This window comes from Rana temporaria, chromosome 1, assembly GCF_905171775.1.
Source record: "Rana temporaria chromosome 1, aRanTem1.1, whole genome shotgun sequence".
Classification (NCBI taxonomy): Eukaryota; Metazoa; Chordata; class Amphibia; order Anura; family Ranidae; genus Rana; species Rana temporaria.
Window position 1 is genome coordinate 469,827,996 of NC_053489.1, and position 26,047 is coordinate 469,854,042.

Here is a 26,047-nt window from a genome sequence, read left to right on the forward strand (position 1 = left end):
GAATCCGGAGACCAATTCTGTGGGTTATCATCCTTTCTAGTCATATCAGTCAGGGATTTGACCAGAGAAGAGAACTTCCAAATACATTTCCGATAATAATTGTAAAAGCCAAGAAAACGTTGTAAGGAAAGTAGACCTATGGATCAAGGCCACTGTAGAACTGTAGATAATTTCTCTGGGTCCATCGAAAAACCAGCAGTTGAAATGTCATAACCCAGAAATGTAACCTGTTTACGATGGAACTCGCATTTCTTCAACTTACAATACAGGTTATGATCTCTCAGCCTCTGTAGCAAACGGTAGACATCTGTGTGGTGGCTCTCTAGGGATTTAGAATATATGAGAATATTGTCTATATAAACCACCACACATTGTTGCAACAGGAGCGTTGCAAAGACCAAAGGCATTACGAGGTATTCGCAATGTCCTGTCCTGGTGTTAAACGCAGTTTTCCATTCATTGCCCTCCTTGATCCTCACAAGGTTGTATACCCCTCTCAGATCGAGCTTTGTGAAAACTGTTGCTCCCTTGAGGCGGTCAAATAATTCCGTAATCAACAGAATCCAGTAGGCGTTCTTAATCATGATGCAATTGAGACCCCTATAATCGATACAAGGTCTCAGTTCACCACTCACAAAGAAGAAGCCAGCACCAGCAGGAGACGAGGATTTGCAGATGAACCCTCAAGAAAGTGCGTCAGCAACATAGTCCTCGATAGCTTTATCCTTCGACACAAGCCACGGGAGACATATCACCAGGATGAAGGTCAATTGTGCAATCATACGACTGGTGTGGAGACAAACTACTGGCTTGACCCTTGTCAAAGACATCGCTAAATTCAGGGTTTTCCTCTGGCAAAGGAGGAGAGGGAAGAGGTGCACAAGACCTTAGCCAAAAAAACATTTCTTACGGCACTGTGGTAAGCAGGAAAGAACCTTAGCACAAAGCCAATCAAAAGAGGGGTTGTGACTCTGTAACCAAGATAACCAATAACCACCGGATAATGAAGAGAGGAAATTACTTGAAATTGGATTACCTTTTGGTGATGAGCCCCTATGGCTATTGTCAATGGAGCAGCCTCATGAGTCACATGGGCAGGCTATAGAGGTCTTCCACCAATAGCTTCAATGGCATGTGGAGTGGCACGAAACTGCAGCAGAATCAAGTGCTTAGACACAAAGGGCCTGTCTATGAACAGACCTGCAGCCCAGAGTCAATTAGAGCCTGTGTGTCAATGATCGACTCAGACCACAAAAGGGTAACCAAAACTAGAGGCTTATCCTTCAAGGTAACTGGGGACATAACAACACCACCAAAGGTCTGGCCCCTACAGGACCTCAAATGTAAGCATTTCCTGGATCATTAAGACAAGAAGTGACCTGCCTGGCCACAATAGAGGCACAATCTCTCCCTCCTCCTAAAGGGCCTCTCATAAGGAGAGAGACGTGTGAAGCCCAGCTGCATGGGTTCTACTTCACTGGCAGACTCGGTACCAGGAGGCATAGGAGGTGAGGGAGGCAAGGGTGGGACTGCAAAGCTCAGAGCAAAATGTACAGGAGGCTTCCACAAGCACTCCTTAAAGGAAGGTCTCTCTCGGAGTTTGGTGTCAATGAGAATAGCAAACGTGATAAACTTTTTCAGATCTGTAGGTATGTCTCTGGCTGCTATGTCATCTTTGATGTTATCTGAGAGACCATGAGAAAAAGCAGCCACGAGTGCCTCATTGTTCCAAGCGACCTCTGCTGCCAGAGTACGGAATTCAATGGCGTAATTGGCAACAGTTCTTGTACTCTGTTTGATGAACATGAGGTTCTTGGCAGCAGAAGTGGAGCGTGCGGGAACATAAAATACCCATTTAAAGGAAGTCACAAATTCTAGGTAACTCAGGACAATGTTTTTTTTGTGTCTCCCATAGAAGGTTGTTTCCAGGCCAAGGCTCTTTAAGAAAGCAAAGAAATAATGAAGCCTACTTTGCTTCTGTCTGTGAGGAATGCCTGGGGCAGCATCTCATAACGCTATGGAAAACTGATCCATGTGGTGATCCTGCTCATTTAACCTGGAAAAAATATTACCACTAGGTGGATTTCCTGCATCTCCTTAATTCATGGCCTTCGCCTACTGTGAGGAACCATGAAACAGACAGAGACAGAAAAAGCAGTAAAAATCACACCTTTTAATAAAATGGTACAACTGGTAAACGTAGTCAAAACATAGCCAGGGATCGGTAGCCAAATCGGGTAGTCAGAACAAGCCAGGAAATCAGGAAGCCAGAAATCAGCATAGTCAGAGGCAGCAGACAGGATCAGGAACCAGAAGGGACATCAGCCAGGCAAGTCTTCAACAGGAACACATCAGAGAGTCTCTAGATATGTTGAGCAAGGCGAAGGCATTAAAAAAATCAACCAGGCAGTTTAAATAGCCAGAAGGGGTTGGCTGTGGGCTTGACTGACGAGCAGGAGATGATCAACAGCAGGAGATGATCAACAGGTGAGCCACTGTGGAACGATGAGTACTGGCAATTAACCGACAGCTGAGCAACCTGAGCACAGAGAAGAAAGGGCTGAGAGCCCAGCCCTGACAAACAGTCACCAAACAAACCACTGATAACACAATACGCCGCAAATGTAATGAAATCCTGCAGTGCCCGCAAGATCCCCCTCCTCAAGAAGGCACATGTACAGGCCCATCTGAAGTTTGCCAATAAACATCTAAATGATTCAGAGAAGAATTGGGAGAAAGTGCTGTCGTCAGATGATACCAAAATTGAGCTCTTTGGCATTAACTCGACTTGCCGTGTTTGGAGGAAGAAAAATGCGTACTATGACCTAAGAACACCATCCCTACAGGCAAGCATGGATGTGGTAACATTATTCTTTTGGGCTGTTTCTCTGCTAAAGGTACAGGCTGACTTTGCCGCATTGAGGGGCCAATGAACGGGGCCATGTATTGAAAAATCTTGGACGAGAACCTTCCCTCAGCCAGAACACTGAAGATGGGTCATGGATGGCTCTTCCAGCATGACAATGACCCAAAACATACTAACAAGGCAACAAAGGAGTGGCTCAGGAGGAAGCACATTAAGATCATGGAGTGGCCTAGCCTCCAGACCTTAATCCTATAGAAAATTTAAGGAGGGAGCTAAAACTTTGAGTTGCAAAGCGACAGCCAAGAAGCCTTAAGGATTTAGAGAAGATCTGTAAAGAAGAGTGGACCAAAATCCCTCTTGAGATGTGTGCAAACCTGGTAACCAACTACAAGAAACATCTTACCTCTGTGCTTGCCAACAATGGTTTCTCCACTACTAAGTCATGTTTTGTTTGGGGATCAAATACTTATTTTACTCACTGAACTGCAACTCAATTTTTAACATTTGTATCATGTGTTTTTTTTTCAGGATTTTTGGTTGATATTATGTCTCTATCATTTAAAATACACCTATAATAGAAATTATAGACTCTTAATTTCTTTGTAAGTGGGCAAACTTACAAAACCTGCAGGGGATCAAATAATAATTAAGTCCAACTCTGGGCAAATAAACAAATTATCCTTTGCAGTGGGGCTGTGGGTTAATTGCACATTGTCTCCAGGGGAGAGGAGGAACAATTTTACTTACCTGATCCTCCTCTCCACCAGAGACGGTGCTCCCCACAATCTGGTGATGGACTGTCCCTTGGCACCATCACATGCAGTCCAGGACTATAAACCCTGCTCTGGTCCTAATGACATCAGGACTCAAGACCGGTGGAGCCTGGGATGCAGGCACTGCAAGGACCAGTCTAGTTGCAGGGAGAATGGAGATAAGTAAATTTTTTAAATCCCACTATAAGGGATCATTTTTTATTTGCCCGGAGTTGGGCTATAACATTTAAAGGAACATGTACTGACAGTGACATGGAGGCTGCTACTGGTGACCTCATTCTGAAAATCTCATTTGCCTTCCAAATTTCCAAAGGCACTAACCTAGAAAAAGCTTGTTGACCATGAGAGTGAAGACAACACTGCTTATCTTCACTTCAGCGATTTAAAAAACATTAAACAATGCCAACATAATAGCCGTGGCACTAGCATTTTCAGAAGGGAGGGGTAGCAATGGCAGACCCAATACTTTCTCAGCACAGGTTTCCTTCAAAAGAAGTCCATGATAATTAAAGGGAGAGGCTGCTAATGATAAAACATACACTGGGTGCTAAGCACTTTGATAAGATTGTTATCGCATGGAAGGTATTGCTTGAAATATGCATTTTAAACTTGCAAGGCTTTCTTCCAAATGCTGTGCAAAATGGCAAAATAATCTAATTTGCTTATAATAGACAAGGACAAAACACACCAGAATAACAGTCTTAACAGGACTTACTGTAACAAAGCCATACATTTTTTTAAAGTATCACTAAAAAAGTTTTGTTTAGTTTTGGATAGAGTGCAGGGGATTAGAACGCTTGTCAGTTTTTATTGCTGTCTGTTCCCCATAGAGGGGAAATCTTCCAATGGGGACACTCGTTCTGGTGACCTGGGGGCCTCCAAAGAATTCCCTTAACTTGCATGGATTTCCTCTCACTTTGTTTGGTTTCTGGACAGGAAGTCAAGGGAAAGCTTTACAATGGGACACAGATGGCGAAAAAAATCTGACAGGGGTTATAACCCTCCCTTGCTCAATCCAAAATGAAAAAAAAAAAAAAAGTTTTGACTATAGTTCTACTTTAAGGGAGAGTTGACCTGATATAGCTTATATAAACTAAACAGTGCAACAATCGGTTACACTGTTACATACTGTGTTAAAACCAAGCATCTGAAGTGCATATGAACCTTCACAATAAAACCAAAGCCCACCTTTGTTACAACGTGAATATTGGCTTGTTTGCTGAGCAGAAGTGTCACCATGTCAGCATGCCCTTCCTGGGCTGCGAGGTGGAGAGGGGTGACTCCTTGCTTAGTCAGAATGTTGGTTTCTGCTCCATAGTTCAGTAGAGTAGTAGCTATCTGCATCTGTTTCTTTTTAGCGGCAATATGCAGAGGAGTGTAACCATTCTATAACGTTAAAAGAGAGACAACATTTTACTTTCTCTATGATACAATTTATTTCACCATGATAGCAGTTTTATTTACTTATCTAACAACATTTCCAACTTAGTAGTTTCTTTATTGGGTTATAGGTTTATTCTGTGATTGTACTTTGACAAATTACACTGGAAGCTTGCTATTGAATTATTCCTTAAAAAATGATTGTATCGATTAACTGATGGCTTACTGAAAGAAGCAAAGAATACACAGCAAATTGCAGCCAATCAGAACTTATCTTTCAGTAATCTTGTTTTAGTAATTTAAAACCTTATTGGTTGCTAAGGTACCATACTTTAATTTCTTCTTTAAAGCAGATTTAATCCCTACCTGGATGACATTTAGTTTGCTAAAGCACTGTTAAACAAACTGGTATTTTTTTTTTTTTTAATACTGTTCTCACCTTTTTTTTCATCATAGTGCTGCTGATTTTTCCAGCATTTTTAACCTTTTACCAACCATGCAGCTTATATGTGCGGCTTCGGGGAGGGTGGACCTCAGCACCAACACACCACATATATTCATCAATGGCGGCCTAGGTTTCTGTGTTGAGAGCGAGCTCATTCCCTGCTCCTGGCACAGTAACCAAGCTGTTCTAGACAACACCTGGTTTCTGTTTTGGGCCACCAATCATGTTATCACTGTGACAGCCAATCACAGTGATCCTGTGATCGAGAAGACTGTCCAGTCTCCCAGCTATAAACCCACTTAAAGGAAAAAAGGAATTTAGCCGCTTCATGTCTACATGCACTCAAGTGTAATCATTGTTTTCAAACAACTTTCTAAAAGGTGACAACAATGGACCATGCCTCCACAATGTGTACTGGCACAGCCTTTTGTGGTCTCAAATAATGGTGCCTGTGATAGAGTCACACTGCAGGTACAAGTACAGTTGTGACCCCATAACAGGAAGTGCCTACACAGGGACCTTGCAGGATACCCGGATTACCAGGTCCTTTAAAGAAAGCTGTAGATTAAAATATTGAAATTACATCAATATATTAAAACTTATGCATGACACATGATCGGATTTTCCTATGAAAAAAGTCAGATGGACTTTTTTCATCAGAAATTCTGATCATGTGTGGGCCCCATCGGACTTTTTTCTGTCTGTGTTTAGAAATAGAACATGTTTTATTTTTTTCCGATGGACAAAAAAAACGATAGGAAATTCCTATCGTCTGTGTGCAACTCCAACGGAAAATAAACCCACGCATGCTCAGAATCAAGTCGACGCATGCTCGGAAGCATTGAACTTAATTTTTCTCGGCTCGTTGTAGTGTTTTACGTCACTGCGTTTTGGACTTTTGGAATTTAGTCTGACAGTGTGTATGCAAGACTGATGGAAGTCAGCTTCATCGGAATTCCAACGGAAAATTCCATCGGATTTTATTCCATCGGAAATTCTGATCGTGTGTACGCAGCATTACAGTACATTTAGACCAGGGGTGCCCAACATGTGGCCCACGGAGCCCTCTGATGTGGCCCGCGACTTCCTGCTCTGGGATGGAATAAAATAGAATACTGTTATTAAAGGTATGTTTATAAATGGTCGTATCTGTTCTGCAGTGGTTACTGGACTTCTTTTAAACGTATTACCTGCACTGAGCCATAGACTTCTATTACCTGCGAGTTTTGTGCGCTTTCTGAAAGTGATATAATAGAAGTCTTTGGCAAAGTGCAGCTAACCTGCAGGAAAGCCACAGGTGAACTGTGCCACACTTGCATCACTGTGCCACACATGCAGCCTTAGGCCCCTTTCACACAGTCAGTCTGACCCAATCAGACCCTCCATTCACCTCTAAGGAGTGGCAGATGTAAATGGACTTGTGTCTGTTTACAAATGCCTACCTCCAATCTGATCCGTTAAAAAATAAAAGTAAAGTGGGCTGTCATCCACCCTGTCCACTCATTGTGGCCCACGACCGATTACCAAGTCGCCCTCGCTCTTAAAAAGGTTGGGCAACCCTGATTTAGACTGAACAATAGACCGGGATGTAATGCTGTAAGAGCACATTTGGGCCCTGTAAGGCCGCTTGTGGTTTTGATTTCTTTTTTTGTGTATTCTTGTTATGCAAAACAAAATAAAAGAAATGTATTAATAAAAAAAAATGAAAAAAAAAAAAAAATTACAATACATGAAATTTTAGTGGCTGAATATAGAGCTACTTTAATCACACACTTTCCCTTGCTGTGTACATTAAGCCTCTTATCTAATGCAATTACATTTTTAAGAATCTGAACTGATTATACAATAAATTAACTAAAATAAATACACTGATACAATACCGCCCTGCTACAGAGACACATTTTAGAGTAATGACAGACATATAAAACCTCACCTTAGCTGTGACATGGGGAGAAGCACCCTTATCCAGTAACAACATCGCCACCTTCTGGTTGTCATAGTGAGCAGCAACATGGAGTGGTGTGAGCCCATTCTGCAAAGGGCGTGTTTGTTATGGGGTTAAAACAGTTAGTTACTAAAGTTCTACAAAAGCTATACACATTTGCATTGTAGTCATATAAAATAGCCTTTATATTAATTGTGTAAGACTAACAAGTACATGAATGGTGCATGGTGTATGTTAAAGGGATAAAACATTTATAACTATGTAAACATTGTTGCTAACATATAATAATAATTAATGATTACGTTGAACACTATACTTAGGCATATTCATAATCATATAATATTCTATGCAGCTCTATACTTAATCACATGGATTTACCTTTCCAGCAGAATCTGGCGGTGCACGGCGCTGGAGGAGTAATTTTGCCACATCCAGGCTTCCATGTTTAGCAGCCACGTGTAGGGGTGTAAATCCCTTCTGAAAGTGCAAGATCACAGAGGAATTTATCTCGGTTAACAGCTGAAGGGCTTCTCTATCTTGTTGTGTGGTGTCAATTGCAATACTTTTATCCATACATTGATCTTTAATACTTGTGATGGTATGTAGTATGACACACACATCCTGATGACATGGTAACAGTGGCAAGGAAGAATAACTTGGGCCTGTGTGTACTTTTTGTGTGCCAGTTGTTACAACTGGAGATTCTTAAAAGAAAATGATATTGGGAGAAACATATAGGTTTCCTCTGCTGACCTCTCTGTGTCAGGTTAGTGGCTTAAATGCTAGATAGTACTCCATTAATATTTCTCCAATGTGTCGGACCACTGCTGGCGATGCCAGGAAGAATAAGGCCACTGTCCCACTGAGGTGCTTTACAGGTATTTTAGTGCTAAAAATTGTGCGTGCAAAGCGCCTGTAAAGCGACTCTCCTGTCACTCCAGTGTGAAAGCCTGAGTGCTTTCACACTGGAGCGATGTGCTTGCAGGACGAGAAAAAAAGTCCCGAAAGCAGCATCTTTGGGGCAGTTTAGAAATGGTAAATACACCGCTCCCAAAACGCTGCTGCCATTGAAATCAATGGCTAGCGCTGCCAAAGCTTTTAATCCTTTTTCGGGCCACTAGCGGGGGTTAAACGCCTCCCACTAGCAGCCGAAAAGTGCTGGTAAAACGACGGTAAAGTGGCGCTAAAACTAGCGACGATCTCCCACTAACGCGGCCGCTGTTTCAGTGTGAAAGTGGTCTAAGAGACTTTACTGCATATTTTCTGCTCCTGCCCCAAATTGGATCATTTCTGGAAAGAGGTATGTAGAATCTTGCAAAAATGTACCCAGAGGACCCAGTCTTTTTCCTTTTACATGTCTCTGATATCCGAGACAACATACAAAAAATCTATTCTACGCTACCTCCTTAACACCGCCACATTGTGCATTGAATTGAGATGGAAAGGCTGACACCCTCCCTCGATTTCACTAAAGCTGACAAGAGTGGAGGAACGGAACACTATGGAAGATTCAATATTGTCAGCTTAAAATAAACAAAAACCCTACTCTAAAACTTGGATCCACTGGAATATGTTTACATTTTCAGACGAGGGTAAGGACCTAGCGCCCAGTAATCCAACCTATCCTGTCCTACTTCTCCAAGCGACTCTTCCCTAACCCCTCTCCCTACTCTCCTCCACCACCCCTCCTTTTTCCCCCTATCTTCTTCCCCCCTCCTCTGCTCAACCCCTCCCTTCCCCTACCCCACCTTCCTGCAAGCCTGCCCTCACCCCATGCCCCTTCAATATCTAACCATTTACCTATACTGCTAAGAGAAACCCAGTACCCCATGCAAGTTTATTGTTCTGTTCAATTGTGTTACGTTTTGGTCCAGTCAAATATCAGTGTTAAGGGCCTTCAGTAGAACAATTATTTGCCTTAGGGAATTGGTTGCCATACTAATTGTGTTGTGTTTTGTGTTAAATTGTTATATTGTGTTTATTTACCTTTGGTTTAATACCACTTTAATTCTAGTGTATGTGTCTCTTGTGTACATACTGTATGTCACTCATGTAAGGACAATAAGTATAACCTCTCATAGAGCCAAGTGTGATTTGAATGGTTTCCTTACACCAATGCACAATATGCCCATGCTGCACAAATTACATTTATTATACCAATGCAGGTTAAAATTATTGCATTAATAATAGTCATATTGTCATATTATACTTGCCTGTTCTTGGCTCCTCCTCCTCTCGGAGTGTCCCATAGCAAGCTGCTTGCTGTGGTGGAACTCATTAGGGTTCAATCCCAAGCCAGGCCTTGTGTGACTATAGACACCCCCCATCTCCCCCCAGCTCCCTCCAAAGGCTTTGACTGACAGCAACAGGACCCAATGACTCCCACTGCTGCAGAGTCTTCCTTGAGAAAAAGGAAAGGGGAGAAGAGCTGCGGCAGATTGGCACAGCTCCCCATCGAGATTGTGCTCAGATACAGTGAGTTTTTTTGAAGGAGGGGGGTGCTTTTGAAAGTTTTTTTACTTTAATGCAGAGAATGCATTAGGGTACAAAATCTTTTACCTTTACAACCCCTTTAAATAGCTGGATGATGTTGCATTGCAGTGAGATGCTTTAGGCTGTGCTCTATTGCCCTCTAGTAGGAAAGCCTTATTATTGCAAAACATAACAGTAATAATACACCTGTAAGCAGAAGAGATGCAGTATATAGGCACATGCACAAAATGGGGAAATGTATGTGCCTAAATTATTTTGTAATATATACACTACTATACAATGACATGCCACATTTTATGTTTTTACATGTACTTGAGTATCAATACTGTCATGCAGAAAAATGCAGTGGTTACCTTAGTAGGCGCAGAGTGTGCAGCTCCAGCCTCCAGCAAGACTGAAGCTACATCTACCTGCCCCTCTCTAGCAGAGATATGAAGAGGGGTGTAGCCATTAGTAGTAGCAGCATCTGGGTGAGCCATGTGTTGGAGTAACAACTGAACAATTTCTGTTTTCCCCAAACGAGATGCAATGTGTAGAGGTGTCTGCTCCTCCTAAAGTAGAGGTAAGAACATAATATAAGTCAATTCACCTTAAAAGGTAATAATAGTCAGTAATTAGCAAAAAATTGAACAATAACTCAGTAAATATAAAAGATACACATATGCAACTAAAATAAAGTCCAAGAAACGAAAGAAACCCCAGGTCTCCAAAAGTCTGGTAAGTCTGATGGTTGAAAAATGAGGACAGATATTCAACGAAGGGAGACCCCACAGCCAACTCTGGTGAAGAAAGGATAGACCGTCACCTTTAAAATCTCCACACACACCTCTGGTGCTCCCAGCAGCTCACCTTACATCAAGCAAAAAGAGCCTGAGGCCCCGTACACACGTCCGAGGAACTCGACGGGCAAAACACATCGCTTTGCCCCGTCGAGTTCCTTGTGAAGCCGCCGAGGATCTCGGCGAGCCGAAATTTCCCATTGAACAACGAGGAAATAGAGAACATGTTCTCTATTTCCTCGCCGAGGTCCTCGTCGGCTTCCTCGGCCGAAAGTGTACACACGGTCGGGTTTCTCGGCAGAATTCAGCTCCGACCGAGTTTCTGGCTGAATTCTGCCGAGAAACTCGGTCGTGTGTACGGGGCCTCATAGGAAAACCCTTTGGTCTGGTCTTGATGGTATAGATTGCTCTCACATTCCAAGGATGGAATATAAAATATGAGGCTTATCTCCACGAGCAGTGAGCTCGTCAGTGTCCTGCTTCTCCTCTCTCACCAGTTTCCACGCATGTCAGGCAGTTTCCATATATGTCAGGCTGGGATGTCAGGCTGGAAACACTATACAGCTCATGCAGCAGTGGAACAATCAAAGCAATAGGGAAGCAAAACACATCGCATAATCCAGTAAAAACGATCAAATTTAATTTAAAACAGCACATAAAACTCACATTTAAGTCGGTATTAATGGCATAAACCCACGAGTAGCGAACTCGTACTACGTCCGTCGGATGCTAGGGGTTGTCCAGCGCTCCAATCCCGACGCGTATTGTCACACCATGTGACTTCATCACCCCTAGCATCCGACGGACGTAGTACGAGTTCGCTACTCGTGGATTTATGCCATTAATACTGACTTAAATGTGAGTTTTATGTGCTGTTTTAAATTAAATTTGATCGTTTTTACTGGATTATGCGATGTGTTTTATATTCCATATTCATATTTTATATTCCATCCTTGGAATGTGAGAGCAATCTATACCATCAAGACCAGACCAAAGGGTTTTCCTATCAGGCTCTTTTTGCTTGATGTAAGGTGAGCTGCTGGGAGCACCAGAGGTGTGTGTGGAGATTTTAAAGGTGACGGTCTATCCTTTCTTCACCAGAGTTGGCTGTGGGGTCTCCCTTCGTTGAATATCTGTCCTCATTTTTCAACCATCAGACTTTCCAGACTTTTGGAGACCTGGGGTTTCTTTCGTTTCTTGGACTTTATTTTAGTTGCATATGTGTATCTTTTATATTTACTGAGTTATTGTTACATTTTTTGCTATCTATAGTTATTACCACGGCATACCCACGTATTTACTGTCACTTGTGTCCCCCCCCCTTTCCCCCTTCCCCTCCCCTTTCACACATTTGCAATATATTATTGATAGTGTGTTTTCACAGCGCAGACATCTTTCACTTGTTCCATTATCACTTTGTCTATCAAGGTAGACCTTCCTAGGTTTTGCAGCAGTGCCTCTTTCACTCCCCCTCCCCCCACCCCCCCCCCCCTTTGTATTCACAGACAGCGCAGGAGTTTCACCTTTCACAATAGTCAGTAATTACAATACCAAGCACCAAAGATGTTTTATTTATAAACACTACAATTAAGCCAAGTTCACTTACCCTCAACAAAATCACCAAGGTAAAGTTATATACATGTGTCTACTATACAAAATACAAGCAATGACCATTCTCTGGTAGAATTTCCTCCAGTGAACTTAGATCTCCAAGAAAAAGGAATGGAACCCTGGATAGTTGTGTCAATAGATGTTCACTGTATATTTCAGGTTATAATACTGCGTGTAGTCAGAATTTAGGGTGCTTATGCCATATAAAGTAAGGCTGTACTTGGGCATGTTTAATAGTGCAAATGTTGCACACATCTTTTCCCTAGCTTATTAAACTTGAAAGGGGTAAACCTGAATACTATTAACATGATCAAATAATGAAGTTCATGGACATCAAAGAGTGATATCTGTTGTAATTCAGCTTGTACACAATTTAAAGTGCTCAGAATAACACATGGGGCATATTTATAAAGCAGTGAATATCCTTTCCACTGCTTTACAGTGTTACATTCACTGCTTTATAACTATATATGTATTCTCAGCAAAAGGAAGTCAGTGTACTAAGATGTGTGAGTTATTTGAACCACATCCATATCACAGCAATTTTGTTGTTAATTTACATACTTAACCACTTAAGACCCGGATCAATATGCAGGTAAAGGACCTGGCCAGTTTTTGCGATTCGGGAACTGCGTCGCTTTAACTGACAATTGCGCGGTCGTGTGATGTGGTTCCCAAACAAAATTGGCGTCCTTTTTTTCCCACAAATAGAGCTTTCTTTTGGTGGTATTTGATCACCTCTGCAGTTTTTATTTTTTGCGCTATAAACAGAAATAGAGCGACAATATTGAAAAAAATTCAATATTTTTTACTTTTTGCTATAATAAATATCCCCAAAAAAGATATAAAAAAATTTTTTCCCTCGGTTTAGGCCGATACGTATTCTTCTATCTATTTTTGGTAAAAAAAAATGCAATAAGCGTTTATCGATTGGTTTACGCAAAATTTATAGCGTTTACAAAATAGGGGATAGTTTTATTGCATTTTTATTTTATTTAAGGAGTGAAAACCTGTTTGGTGATTGAGAATTCTTTTTTGAATAAGTTATAATTACTAACACACAAATATCAATATTATATACTATATGAGTAAATTTCACTGATTTGTGTGGTTAAACTTTAGAAAACTCGCAATTTTTATTTATAAAAATCTGATATTGTAGTGAATTGACCTTATATATCCTAAAAATAGCATATATATTTAGAATAACTGGAGCAAAAACTTCAGGCTTAAAGGAGCATACTGCTTAAGCTGCAAACCTGAGGACAACATGCTTAGCGTTCTACTTTAACTTGAGTGTTAGTTAATACTGACAGTGAATACTGTGTGTACTGGAACAGGTGCAAAAAAAAATTCTGGATTTCAGTGAGTTTAGATGCAAGCTGTATGTAACATATTAATCTGGATCAGTCACTATTGTCAAATATCTTTAGGAAATAAATAATGAAAGAAATAACTAGTGTGTAAATGAAAACAGCTGTAATATTACATGCATGCATATAACTTGGAAAATAAACGTTGATTGGAACATAAAAAGCTATTAGTATTCTCTAAGCTATTAGGCATAAGCAGTGGGGTTATAGGTACCAGGGTTCCCCGTCATGGCCAGGCTAGTAGCATTAAGTATGAAGGAAGGCTGCAGCATGGCCATTTACAATTAAGCACAGACACTTACAATGATTCCAACTGTAGGCTTTTCCAGAGCAGAATGGATAAACAATTTAATATCTTATATATTCTATGCAGAAAATATTTGTGTTTATATAGACAGATATAGATAAACAGACAGATATATAGAGATAATTTTCACTTTGTAATGTTCACTTAGCTTATTAAGGTAATGTTGTGTTACCTTTAATCATCCTATTATGTGCAAGCAAAATCCCATTTTTTGTATTTATTTTTTATTTCCCTCGCAGATGATTGGGTATTAGATGAACACAGTTTCACTATATTTACTCCTTTAGTAAATCAAGGCCAACATTTTAAGCAAAGTCAATATACTTTTAGCAAAATCTTTGCCATGCTCATGTATAGCTCCTCTGTTATTGAAACATTTTCTCTAAAGCAGAGAACTCTTCCCCTATCCTCCTTTTTCATTTTCGAACCCAACAAAAGTTCCGGTTTTGCAAACAATACAGTAGCTTACCCTGGCTCTGGCATCTACCAGGGCACCATTTCTGAGAAGGCAACGAACCACTTCAACCTGCCCAGCGCGAGCAGCCATGTGCAGAGCCGTCTCTCCCCGCTGCAAATACAGAGATGGAGATTGGTTAATAAGCTTGAAAAACTATTTATGTTTTACTGAAACAAAAAGTTGAAACTTTTTGTAGAAAGTTCAGTACATAAAAAAAAAGATATTTAACCAATAATATCTAATTACTGAAAACAAAATATTAACACAAGGACATTGAAGAACTATATGTATCAACTATTTGTATAGATTTAGCCGGTGGAAAATTATAAATTATTCACATAGCATAGTTGTCCCGGTATTCAAATAATAAATACATTCATGGCATTTAATACTATAATACCTTTATGGCAGTTTGGTGCTTTTTCCACTGTTACTACTCTTTGGTAAATTCTTATGTTTTTACTGTGGCGTTGGAGTGGTGAGGACTAGGCCCCAAGAGATGCTACTCATAAGAACAAGGGCTGTATAATCAATATGTACTTGTCCTGTAGCATCAACATGCTCTGATGCCGAGGCTTCTGTTTGGTTTTTGAAGCAAATATTTCCTGGAGTACCCATCTATACTAGGTAACTTGCGTTAATGAAAATATTGTATGCCATATCAGTGCTCACCCCAGACATTTTGTGTATACAAGGTCTATCAGACAAAGCACCACAAATAGCACTGGTCATACTGCTTTTTCTCATGCGTTTTACCTAATGAACTTAAATCAAAGCTGTGTTTTGCCACCTATGCAGGACAAAGCAACCTGTTTATGTTATTGTGAGAACTACGTGTAGCGATGTCCCTAACGACCCCCCCCCCCTTTCCAGTTGGCTACTTAATAGTAAGATATGCAGTACTTGCAGGTACAGAGATACACTCCCTTAATACTACTCAACGCTGCTGGTATATGGCAAATGGCTGCTCAGGTACCCATCACTGTTTTGTGGGGACAGCAAAAAAGTCCTAAGTTGTGTTTTTCTATTAAACAGGAATTATTCTTTTCACTTCCAGCAGCTGAAATAGTTGTGGGGAATGAAGCATATGCAGCTGATGGGACCACCAATAAAGTGATTGTCTTATTAAAGAGTGTGTTTTTCCACAACACACCATAATGTATGAAATTTAGTGCAGTGCATTGTGATGTTGTTCATTTAGAACGGCACCCCAACACACAAGTACAATAGATCCCATTGGTCTGCATTGTGGTGCACCACAGCACATGTGCTCTAGACCGTTTTTTAGTCTGTTACCATGCGTTGGCAGCCTGTTTAAAAGTGATTGGGTGGCCTTAACTCAATACATGTTAACTTTTTAAATACTTTACAGTGACACACTGCAAAGGTATCAAACATTTATATGTGAAATAATTCACAGATTAGGGCCTAAAATGGTCATTGCACTGCAGCTAAACAGCTCTGTATCAAGAAAATAAATTAATCTCCCACGTCCCTATAGAAGACTATTGTGCTTCTATTCAGAACGGTGTATTAGAAGGGATGGGCAGACACACATGTTTTTATTAAAAATACCAAGGGCTGGTCTGCATAATAAATATTCTCTAATTGCAAGGAAAGAATACAATATTGTTAACTAGTTGCATTTAGCCATTTAAACAGTTTCTCATTTTAAATGAATATATCCTCTTTCCAGAAAGGAATTCCTCTTTAAATTTCAGACAACATTCCCAAAATTGCAAATCGCTGATCAGCAATTCTGAGCTGTTGTTCTGACAGCTGGAAATTTCTAGTAAGAGCAAAATAGGGAGAGGAATGGGTATGCTATATAGGACCTGTGTACTTTGATAACTTCTTTTGGGGGTATACTTTACATGCCTAACCACAATTGGTTAAGAATATTTGTTATGTTGGCTGGATCATGCATGCATGGCTGGCCATTGTCAACTGCGTGTAGGCCCCTTGATCGTTTTATAAGAATAGGAGAGACCAGAAAGTTCCATGCACAATGATACTTTTCTTGATGTTAACAAAGAGGGGAAACAAGAGCAAGAGGTGTTTCTTTTACTGTGGAGATAGTACACTAAAGTGTTGCACTGGACAACATATAACTAAATGCAGGATCTTCAAGCGACAACATTTTAATTCAGAAAAATAAATGATTACTGTATGATGGTGTATATCAATTGTACCATTGCATTTGCCAGTAAATTTTAAATAGTCACCTTATTTGCTTGCTGGCAGATCAAATCCAATTATTTTTTAAATTAGCAACTAAATAGGGTTTTGCTTACAAACAAACCAATGAATCCTCTCATACATGGGAAGGGTTATACATAAAAACATAAGCTGCAATGGGGCAAAAAATAGCAGGGGTGATAAACAGATGCTTTGAAGAAAGATAAAATGCTGGCACTAGACCATAATTTATAGAAATGCAAAGGTCTGCCTGTTCCAAGTAATAGATTTTCCTTAAAGCGAAATTATTTAAAAAAATATATTTCAGAATTTACACATTTTTAGATGTAGTGGCTGCATTAGTTTCCTTTCATAGGAACATTTTTTCTTTTGCTTTATTATCAACTGGTGATCTGGTCAGTAACTATTTTATTTTTCAACTTCCTTTAAAAGACTAGGCTGTCATGCAAAAGTAGCACTGAGTCAATCTATTGAACACTGACACCAAGCACTGAGCGCTGACGGAGATGCATACAATCGTCAGCATGCCAAAAGTTACCCGGAGATCAGCTTTAATTTGTTTGTCAAGACCATTTAAATTTGCTGGTGCACCTAACACTACCCTCTCTACAGATTGACAATGTTGCTGTCCAAAGGTGTCTCTATTGTTCTTCCAGTGCAGTGGAGACACCCCAAGATAGAAAGTATGTTACTGGTCAGATCACCAGATGAAGATAAGGTAAAAAAGTGAAAATAAATTAAAATAAAATAAAATCTAAAACTAATTCAGCCTCCACATTTAAAGACTGGTAAGCTGCAATATACCTGTATTATATTTTGTTTATTGGGTTTAATACTGCTTTAAGCATTCAAAGTAGAAGATATTAATAAGTAGACATTTTGACAGTAGAATACACAGGTGCATCTCATAAAATTTGAATATCATAAAAAAGTTAAAGCGGAGGTCCACACAAAAAGTGAACCTCTGCTTTTGGGAACCCTCCCCCCCCTCCGGTGTCACATTTGGCACCATTCAGGGGGGAGGGGGGGTGCAGATACCTGTATAATACAGGTTTCTTCACCCACTTCCAGGGAAAAACTCCCGCAGGAGTCACGCCCCTTCGTGTCACCGCCCACTGTCTTCTGGGAAACACACTGGTCCCAGGAGACATCGGGACCAGTGAGGATGCACCGCGTGACTCGCGCATGCGCAGTAGGGAACCAGGCAGCGAAGCCGCAACGCTTCACTTCCTGATTCCCTCACTGAGGATGGCGGCGGGGCAGCCGAGAGACGAGCGATTGCACGAGGTCGGCTGCCGACATCGCAGGCACCCTTGACAGATAAGTGTCCATTTATTAAAAGTCAGCAGTTGCAGTATTTGTAGCTGCTGGCTTTTAATATTTTATTTTTTCATGGGACCTCCACTTTAATTTATTTTAGAAATTCAATAAAAAAAAAAATGAAACTCATATGTTTTATATAGATGTGTTACACGCAGAGTGATACTGTATATTTTAAGCATTTCTTTATTTTAATTTTGATGCTTATGGCTTACAGCTAGTGAAAAGCCAAAATCAGTATCTCAGAAAACTAGAATAATACATAAGATCAATAAAAAAAGGATTTTAAATACAGAAATGTTGCCTTACTGAGAAGTATGTCCATGTACAATATAGTATGCACTTTTGCATGAATTACTGCATCAATGTGGCGGGGCATGGAGGCAAACAGCCTGTGGCACTGCGGAGGTGTTAGGGAAGTCCAGGTTTCTTTGATAGTGGCTTTCAGTTCAACTGCATTGTTGGGTCTGGTCTCATCTTCCTATTGACAATAACCCATAGATTCTCTTTGGAGTTTAGGTCAGACCAGTTTGCTGGCCAATTAAGCACAGTGATACCATGATCATTAAACAAGGTATTAGTACTTTTGGCAGTGTGGGCAGGTGATATGGCTCCCCAAATGATCACTGACTGTGGAAACTTCACACTAGACCTCATGCAACTTGGATTCTGTGTCTCTCTGCTCTTCCTCCAGACTCTGGGACCTTGATTTGCAAATCAAATGCAAAATTGTTCAGTCAGTGATGATTTGGGGAGCCATGTCATCTGCTAGTGTTGGTCCACTGTTTATTTATTACATCCAAAGAAAGTCAGCACAGCCTTCTTTCATGAAATTCTAGAACACTTCATGCTTCCCTCTGCTGACCAGCTTTATGGAGATGCTGATTTCGTTTTCCAGCAGGATTTGGCACCTGTCCACACTGTCAAAAGTACCAATACCTGGTTTAATGATCATGGTATCACTGTGCGCGATTGGCCAGCAAACTCGTCTGACCTAAACCCCATAGAGAATCTGTAGGGTATTGTCAATAGGAAGATAAGAGACACCAGACTCAACAATACAGATGAGCTCAAGGCCACTATAAAAGCAACCTGGGCTTCCATACTACCTCAGCAGTGCCACAGGTTGATCGCCTTCATGACATGTCACAGTGATGCAGTTATTCATGCAAAAGGAGCCCTGATCATGTATTGAGTGCATAATATACTGCACACAGACATACTTCTCAGTGAGCAAGCATTTCTGTATTAATTTTTTTTTATTGGTCTCATGCAATATCCTCATTTTCTGTGATACTGAATTTTGAGTTTTCACTAGCTGTAAGCCACAATCATCAAAAATTGAAAGAAAGAAATGCTTGAAACATATCAAGTGTGTAACACTTATATATAAAACATATGAGTTCAATTTTTTTTATTGAATTACTAAAATGAATTAACTTTTTGATGATATTCTAATTTTATGAGATGCACCTGTATATTATAGGCTGTGAATAGAACCGTGCAACAAAAAATACAGTAAAAACAGCTTAGGTAGTCAATTTAATGAAAATCAGTCCTGACCAGCACTGTATACATATGGAAAATGAATAACAAAAAGCTTACAAGCATTTGAAATGATTACAAATCAATATGATAAGCAGCAGAAAACAAATAATCTTGCCATATACTGTTTTTTAACTCTATCAACTCAACTTATAGCTCCTACTAATAATCGCTGATCCTTGAACTTTTTAACATGGTTATATTGACTATTTTACCAATGTTTGTATTAACTATACATTAAAGAGTCTGGAATACACAGCAGTGGATAAGCATGTCAGAAGTTGTGCCCAACTGCACGTGTTGGAAGACACCTGGACCCATCTATCATTTAAAATATAATTTTCGAATGGATGCAATAACAGGCTTTCTAGTTAGACACAGTTTCAATGGATTACAGAAAGCAGACAAAACTATAATATATACATTTACATACATAAATTAGATATGGACACAAACATTTTAAATGTGTAACACTGAAATACACATCACATCTTTTTTATAAAGCTACACAAATTAAGTTAATTATATTAGCTGGCCAACATAAATAGCATTATTTTGCCTATTCTGAGTCATTTAAGCTGTAAGTAATCTCTGTGTATATTTATATAGATTTGAGAGATAACCACATTGTAGCAGCACTGCTGCCTTACAGCACTAGGTTCCTGGGATACAGTTTTAACAGGGAGCTAATAGCAGGGAGCACATAACTATCTATGTGTTCATTTGTTTCCACAATCCAAAACCCTAAGGTTTAACAGTTTTTTGTCTCAAAGTCCCACTGTATTTAGCAGTTTAAATCTGACTGGATACACAGGACATACAAGCACATACAAAGCAATTACAGGCTGATGACTGCCACAGCTATCCGTAGATGTTCACATGCAACCACATAAGCAACAATAAAGTGGTCTAAGCCTAAGTTTGGGTGAAACCTGCTCCCGCCCTCATTCTATGTCATATTCTAACTAGCCTATACAGGAAAAATATCAGTATACTTATATTACCTGCAACAAAATTATTTAGACCACAAAATGAATATATTGTATATATGATGCAGCAAACTTATGCAATTGCTACAATAATATGTATGACAACCCCCCCCCCCCCAAAAAAAAAGAGCAAATTCAAATCTCATATGAATATATCAAACTCATGCAGACATAACCAAAATGTGCAAATATACAGAACAATGTGCAAATACTGTATCAACACCGTGGCCAAAATATATCCCTGTTGCCAATGAACTTTCAGCAAAATATGTATCACATGTTTAGTGTCCTTAAAAAAAGTGGGAGTTCCCATCACCAGTGGTTGCAAATTTTAGTATTTCCCAATTCTAGATTATACTGAATCAATTCCACGGATGATGAAACGACCTGGTAGATTCTCCAAACTTTTATGAACTTTCGGTAAGCAGTACATGACAGGTATCTTAGGGGGCAGTGGTACTGAAAAAGCCTTTTCCTTCCAATTTAAAAATCCATCCTTATACCCCCTATCAATTATCTACCTAGGATCAATTATATATGCCAAAGTAGGGTTACTGCTTCTGACAAAATTCTCTGCATTTTGGCCATCATACTTATCTTTATCCATAATGACAATTCCCCCTACCTTATCCACGGGGCAGATCACAACATCCCACCTAGCACAAAGCTGATTTAAGCCTACTTGGACATTTTTGGGGGGGTTCTCATTTCTAATGTTCATGGAGTCTATGTCCTTCAAAACAAGGTCCCTAAATACTGACAGGGAGGGGGGAACCTACCCAGGGGGGTTTAGGATATTGGTTTGCTCTCTATCTAGCTATCTGTTACATATATTTGGAACTTCCACTTTATGCATTGTTTTGCACATATATTGTTGAAAGGTTGATATTTGCACATTTTGATTATTTCTGCATGAATTTGATATATTAATACAAGATTGAATTTGCATTTGAACTTTTGGGGTGGATTGTCATACATATTATAGCAATTGCATACGTTTTCTGCATCCTATATATGTTAATTTTGTGGTATATCTGAGTATAGTGGCAGCAGTTTATTTGTGATAGTTTTAGGCCAAAGCGCAAATTTTCAATTTGGTTTTAATGATATACTTACCTATTTTAGGGGCGCTCTGGTCCAGTCAGGTGATTGGTTTCCAGCGCTGGCTTCAGGGAAGAGTTGGGACAGCTGACAACAGATACCCCATAGTAGGCCTATGGGTGGTGTCACCACCCAGGCATTGAAGTTGTTGTCCCTGCTCTTTCCTCTCCCCTAAAGCCAGCACTGGGAGCTGATCAGACCAGAGCGCCCCTAAAATAGTTAGTATAGGACTTAAAATCGAGGTGCGAGCAGGTTTAAGATTAGGTAGGTTTAGCCCGGACTTTTACTTTAAGGACAGATGATCACCTTTGGACTCAAGCTGTTTAGTTCCAGAGGTGATTATCTCTCCTAACCACAGGTAATCGCCCCATGTGCTAATACATCTGAACACTAGCAGACAACTCATTGCTTTGCATGAGCTGAGCGACTGAAAGTTTCTGCAACCACTTGTGAATCCAGCTGCAGGAATCTGCTGAATTATTGCTGCAGGTCAGGTTAAAATGTGGATAAGGCCTTACTGTTAATTTTCCATAGAAAGCAATCACTGTCCGAAAAAAGTTTGCTCCCTGCCACCATGCTGCAAAGAGGGACCCTTGCTCTCTGCGTGAAAGCAGTGGTCTCTCTACAGGGGTCTAGCATGCCCCCTACTAAAAAAGAGTTCTCTAATTTGCTGGGAGAATGAGGTTTGCTTATTGTTCATTGTGGCTGCCGTCTAAAGAACACAAAACATAAGATTTTTCACACCTTTTGTTTTGATGCACAGGGAATGCAATTAGCCAAATGTAAACTAGAAGTTTAACTGGGCGTTAACTGTCTCTTGTAGAGAGATTGTAGTGTATGCTGCAATGTGTAAGAAGAATATAATGCTGGCATTATATTAATAAAATACAGCAACTGACATGCAGGTCAACAGGTTAGGTAGTTTCCTCACAAAGAAAAACACCTGGTGAAATGATACAATTGTCAAGTAAGCTGTAAAATGCACATTAAAACTAGTCATTTAGTTTACTGTAAGACATACTCACAATGTTAGTGACATCTGGAGAAGCTCCATTCTGCAGCAGAAGGAGGACTATGTTCAAGTGGCCCATGAATGCAGCCACATGTATTGGAGTGAGACCAGACTGTGGAACAAACCAACAGGCATTTTACTCCCCTGCACAACACCAAGGTGGGCTTCCACATTTACAAAATAGCAGAAGAATAAGAGGATAGAGAGAAATGATAGTGGATATTACAAGTAAAATGAGACAGAGACAGGACAGAGAAAGCAGGAAATGGGGTGGAAGATTTTGTGATCTAAGAAAACCTGTTCTACCTCAGTTATAGCTTGAATTGAAGCCCCATATTTCACTAGCAGTTCCATAACTTTGATACGGTTTTTCTTGCAGGCAATGTGCAATGGAGTAAAACCATTCTGTTCAGAGAAACAACCTGTTAGGAAAACCCATGCACACTTCACACACAAAAAAAACAAACATGCAGCTCTCAGAAGAAGCAACGGTGAAAAGTAGAATGTGAGTGAAAACCACAGTAGTGTTCTGCAGCCAATGCAACACGATGGCAGTCAACAACTACATCAATTCAGATGTTTGCAGTAAGCAATATAAAGTTGTCTTCAGTGTTTTGGTGTTAATTGTCTCAAGATGATTATAAAGGATCAGATGATGATTTAGATGTACAGTACCGCACACCTCCGCAAACACCTCCAGCAGACCTTTCTCAAGGGAAAACGCATAGTAGTAAATTGTTGCCACATGACACGGACATTACTGGGGGTGTCTACAGTGCACATAGACACATCTAGCTTGCCTGACTACTGGCTTTAGCTAGATTGTTAGTAAACATCTCACCATCATCTAAAAATCTTAAATTCTTAAATCTCAAGTGTGTGTGTGTATGTAGAGGTCTTCAAAAAGTTTCTGCACTTTTTTATATTTAAGAGAGTTATAAAAAGTGTGGAAACCTTTTGATGATCATATATATATATATATATATATATATATACATACACACACACACGTACAATACATAGTCCAGTAGAAAGCAGCACGCAGATCACTTTACCAGAGCGCGGGCATTGGGATTTGCTCTTTTGTCCAGGAGAAGTTTGGTGACACGATAATGTCCACAATGTGCTGCAACGTGCAGAGAAGTGAGATAATCCAGGGTGACATCATCCACGGGTGCCTTGTGTTGTAATAGGTGCTTGACACATTCCACATGATCTCCTTGAGCAGCCATGTGTAGTGGAGAAAGTCCATTCTGTATTCGATCACAAAACAAATTGTATTAGAACAACAATCAACAGTAGCTATGATTTTAAAGGTCAGTGCAACCAGAACAAAGTAATGTGTCAGCCATGATTCCTCCAGCCAATTAGAAAAAATATGAGGAAAAATATATATTTGTGCTGTCTGAAGGAAAACATCTAATGCCCAGTACACACGATCGGAAATTCCGACAGCAAAAGTCAGATGTGAGCTTTTAAATGGAAATTCCGACCGTGTGTATGCTCCATCGGACTTGAGCTGGTTCTCAAAATCCGATCGTCTGTAGCAATTCTGTCACGCAAAATTCCGACGCACGCTCAGAAAAAATTTGACGCATGCTCGGAAGCTTTGAACTTAATTTTCTCGGCTCGTCGTAGTGTTGTACGTCACCGCGTTCTTGACGGACGAAAGTTCAGAGAACTTTTGTGTGACCGTGTGTATGCAAGCCAAACTTGAGCGGAATTCCGTGGGAAAAACCATCCAAGGTTTTTCTGACGGAAAATCCGATTGTGTGTACGCGGCATTAGAAATAATGAAAGGATCTGAATAATTCATACAAGTACTTCCTTATGTTATCTGTTATATCTAATTTCTCTATATTTTTACAATTCTGATTTGCCCAGTAAAAATATACTCACTCCAACCTAGGTACATCAGTGACACATTCAGAGCTTCAATTTCCTACCAAGCTTCTTGCTGTCTACATACATATTTATATGCAGAATAAACTGGTGACACAAGTAGCCCAGCTGCATTTAGTCTCCTAGACTGTCATAGGAAAACCTGTACAGCAGTGAAGATTAACCACAGATTGAACTCTGCTCACTACCAAATCAGAAAAATCTGTGTTGAGTGGAATTGCACTAAACTTGATCATTTACTATCATACAATAACAATAAAGTGTATCTAAGGTCTGAAGATTCTTCTTTATCGTTTTGAATAGAGCGGTAAAGAATTAGTACCCCTGTCAGATTTTTATTGTTACCTGTGTTACCACTAGGGGACTCACTCTTTCTATATTTCCTGGTAACTATTGAGACTAACAATGAAAGAAAATCCAGAACAAGAATAGGTAAATCTTCCAGTTGGGACAAGAATTGTTTTGTGTCAACTGTCTGAAAGGGCAGATTTCTTCTCATGTCTTGAATTATCTACAGGACAGAAAGTAGATCTTCCCATCTGGACACAAATAGTTTTTATAAAAACGCTAAAACGTTCATTAAGTGGAAGAACAATAGATCTTGGCATCCTTTGGCCTCCAACTTCACATAATTTTCTTCCTATTTCAGTAGTGCTGCCTTCTACAGGTATTTATACATTTTACAGTCAAACACAGAAAAAAACACATGCCTTGGTCCTTGCAAGAAGTGGTGCTCCTCTTTCTAGAAGTAACTCCACAGCTTGGTCATGTCCACTTCGTGCTGCACAGTGAAGCGGAGTAAGTCCGTCCTGAAACAGAATTACATGCCAGGATCGTATGAGTGATTTTGAATGGGATTACATGAGAAACACACTTAACACACAGATCTAGTACATTAAATGGCTGCAAATGTATGTACTATGTGTAAAAAAGGAATAAGTAAGAAGTGCGTGCTACTTACTTATGTTTTTTTTTGTTTGTTTTTTATAAAGTTTTATTTACTGTTCACAAAACAACAAAGAAAACATATATAGTATGTGTTCCAACTAGGAAACCCCAGCAGGCTTTATTCAGCTATCTAGGACTCAGTTAGAGACTTCCCCTTACTTACTGTCCCAGTGGCAGCGGTTTTACCATACAGGAGGTTATCAAAAGTAGCAACAAAGACTGAAAACGTATTTTATTTAGTAAGGCAAGGGAAGGCCAGAATCCTGTCAGCAATTATTACTGTTGTCTGTGTGCCTGCTTGGAAGATTTTGTCTTTCTATTTGTCCTGTTGACCATTGTCATGGGGACTAAAAGTGAGGGAAGTTTCAAAATTTTGAGTTGTCACTAGAACAGGAATAGAGGAGAATACTGCAAATAGAAACACAAAATTTAAGGAGAGCAATGCTTCTATCAGTGTACAGCTGTATATTTCCCTTTGTACTAAGGTCCTGTTTGCACTCTTGTGGTACATTAGCGCACAAACATCATTGCGCATTATGCCACGCATTAATGTGAGTGCCATTGTGTTACTGCCATGTAATGGTGTGAACTGGGCCTAAAAC

General features: G+C 39.9%; 1 protein-coding gene across 32 annotated transcripts in view; it reads right to left on the reverse strand.

Annotated features, from left to right (window-relative positions):
- The window catches only part of ANK2 (ankyrin 2), a 711,894-nt gene that overhangs the window by 154,868 nt on the left and 530,979 nt on the right, over nucleotides 1-26,047 (reverse strand). For 27 of the 32 annotated variants that reach the window (XM_040328781.1, XM_040328751.1, XM_040328698.1 and 24 more), the window contains 9 exons: nucleotides 25,208-25,306; nucleotides 23,651-23,848; nucleotides 22,902-23,000; nucleotides 22,609-22,707; nucleotides 14,442-14,540; nucleotides 10,256-10,453; nucleotides 7,788-7,886; nucleotides 7,398-7,496; nucleotides 4,828-5,025 (listed from right to left, as the gene is read on the reverse strand). In XM_040328781.1, coding sequence (XP_040184715.1) covers nucleotides 4,828-5,025; nucleotides 7,398-7,496; nucleotides 7,788-7,886; nucleotides 10,256-10,453; nucleotides 14,442-14,540; nucleotides 22,609-22,707; nucleotides 22,902-23,000; nucleotides 23,651-23,848; nucleotides 25,208-25,306 — 1,188 coding nt within the window. The remainder of the gene's footprint in view (nucleotides 1-4,827; nucleotides 5,026-7,397; nucleotides 7,497-7,787; nucleotides 7,887-10,255; nucleotides 10,454-14,441; nucleotides 14,541-22,608; nucleotides 22,708-22,901; nucleotides 23,001-23,650; nucleotides 23,849-25,207; nucleotides 25,307-26,047) is intronic. The other 5 variants (XM_040328844.1, XM_040328804.1, XM_040328889.1 and 2 more) reach the window with 3 other exon arrangements.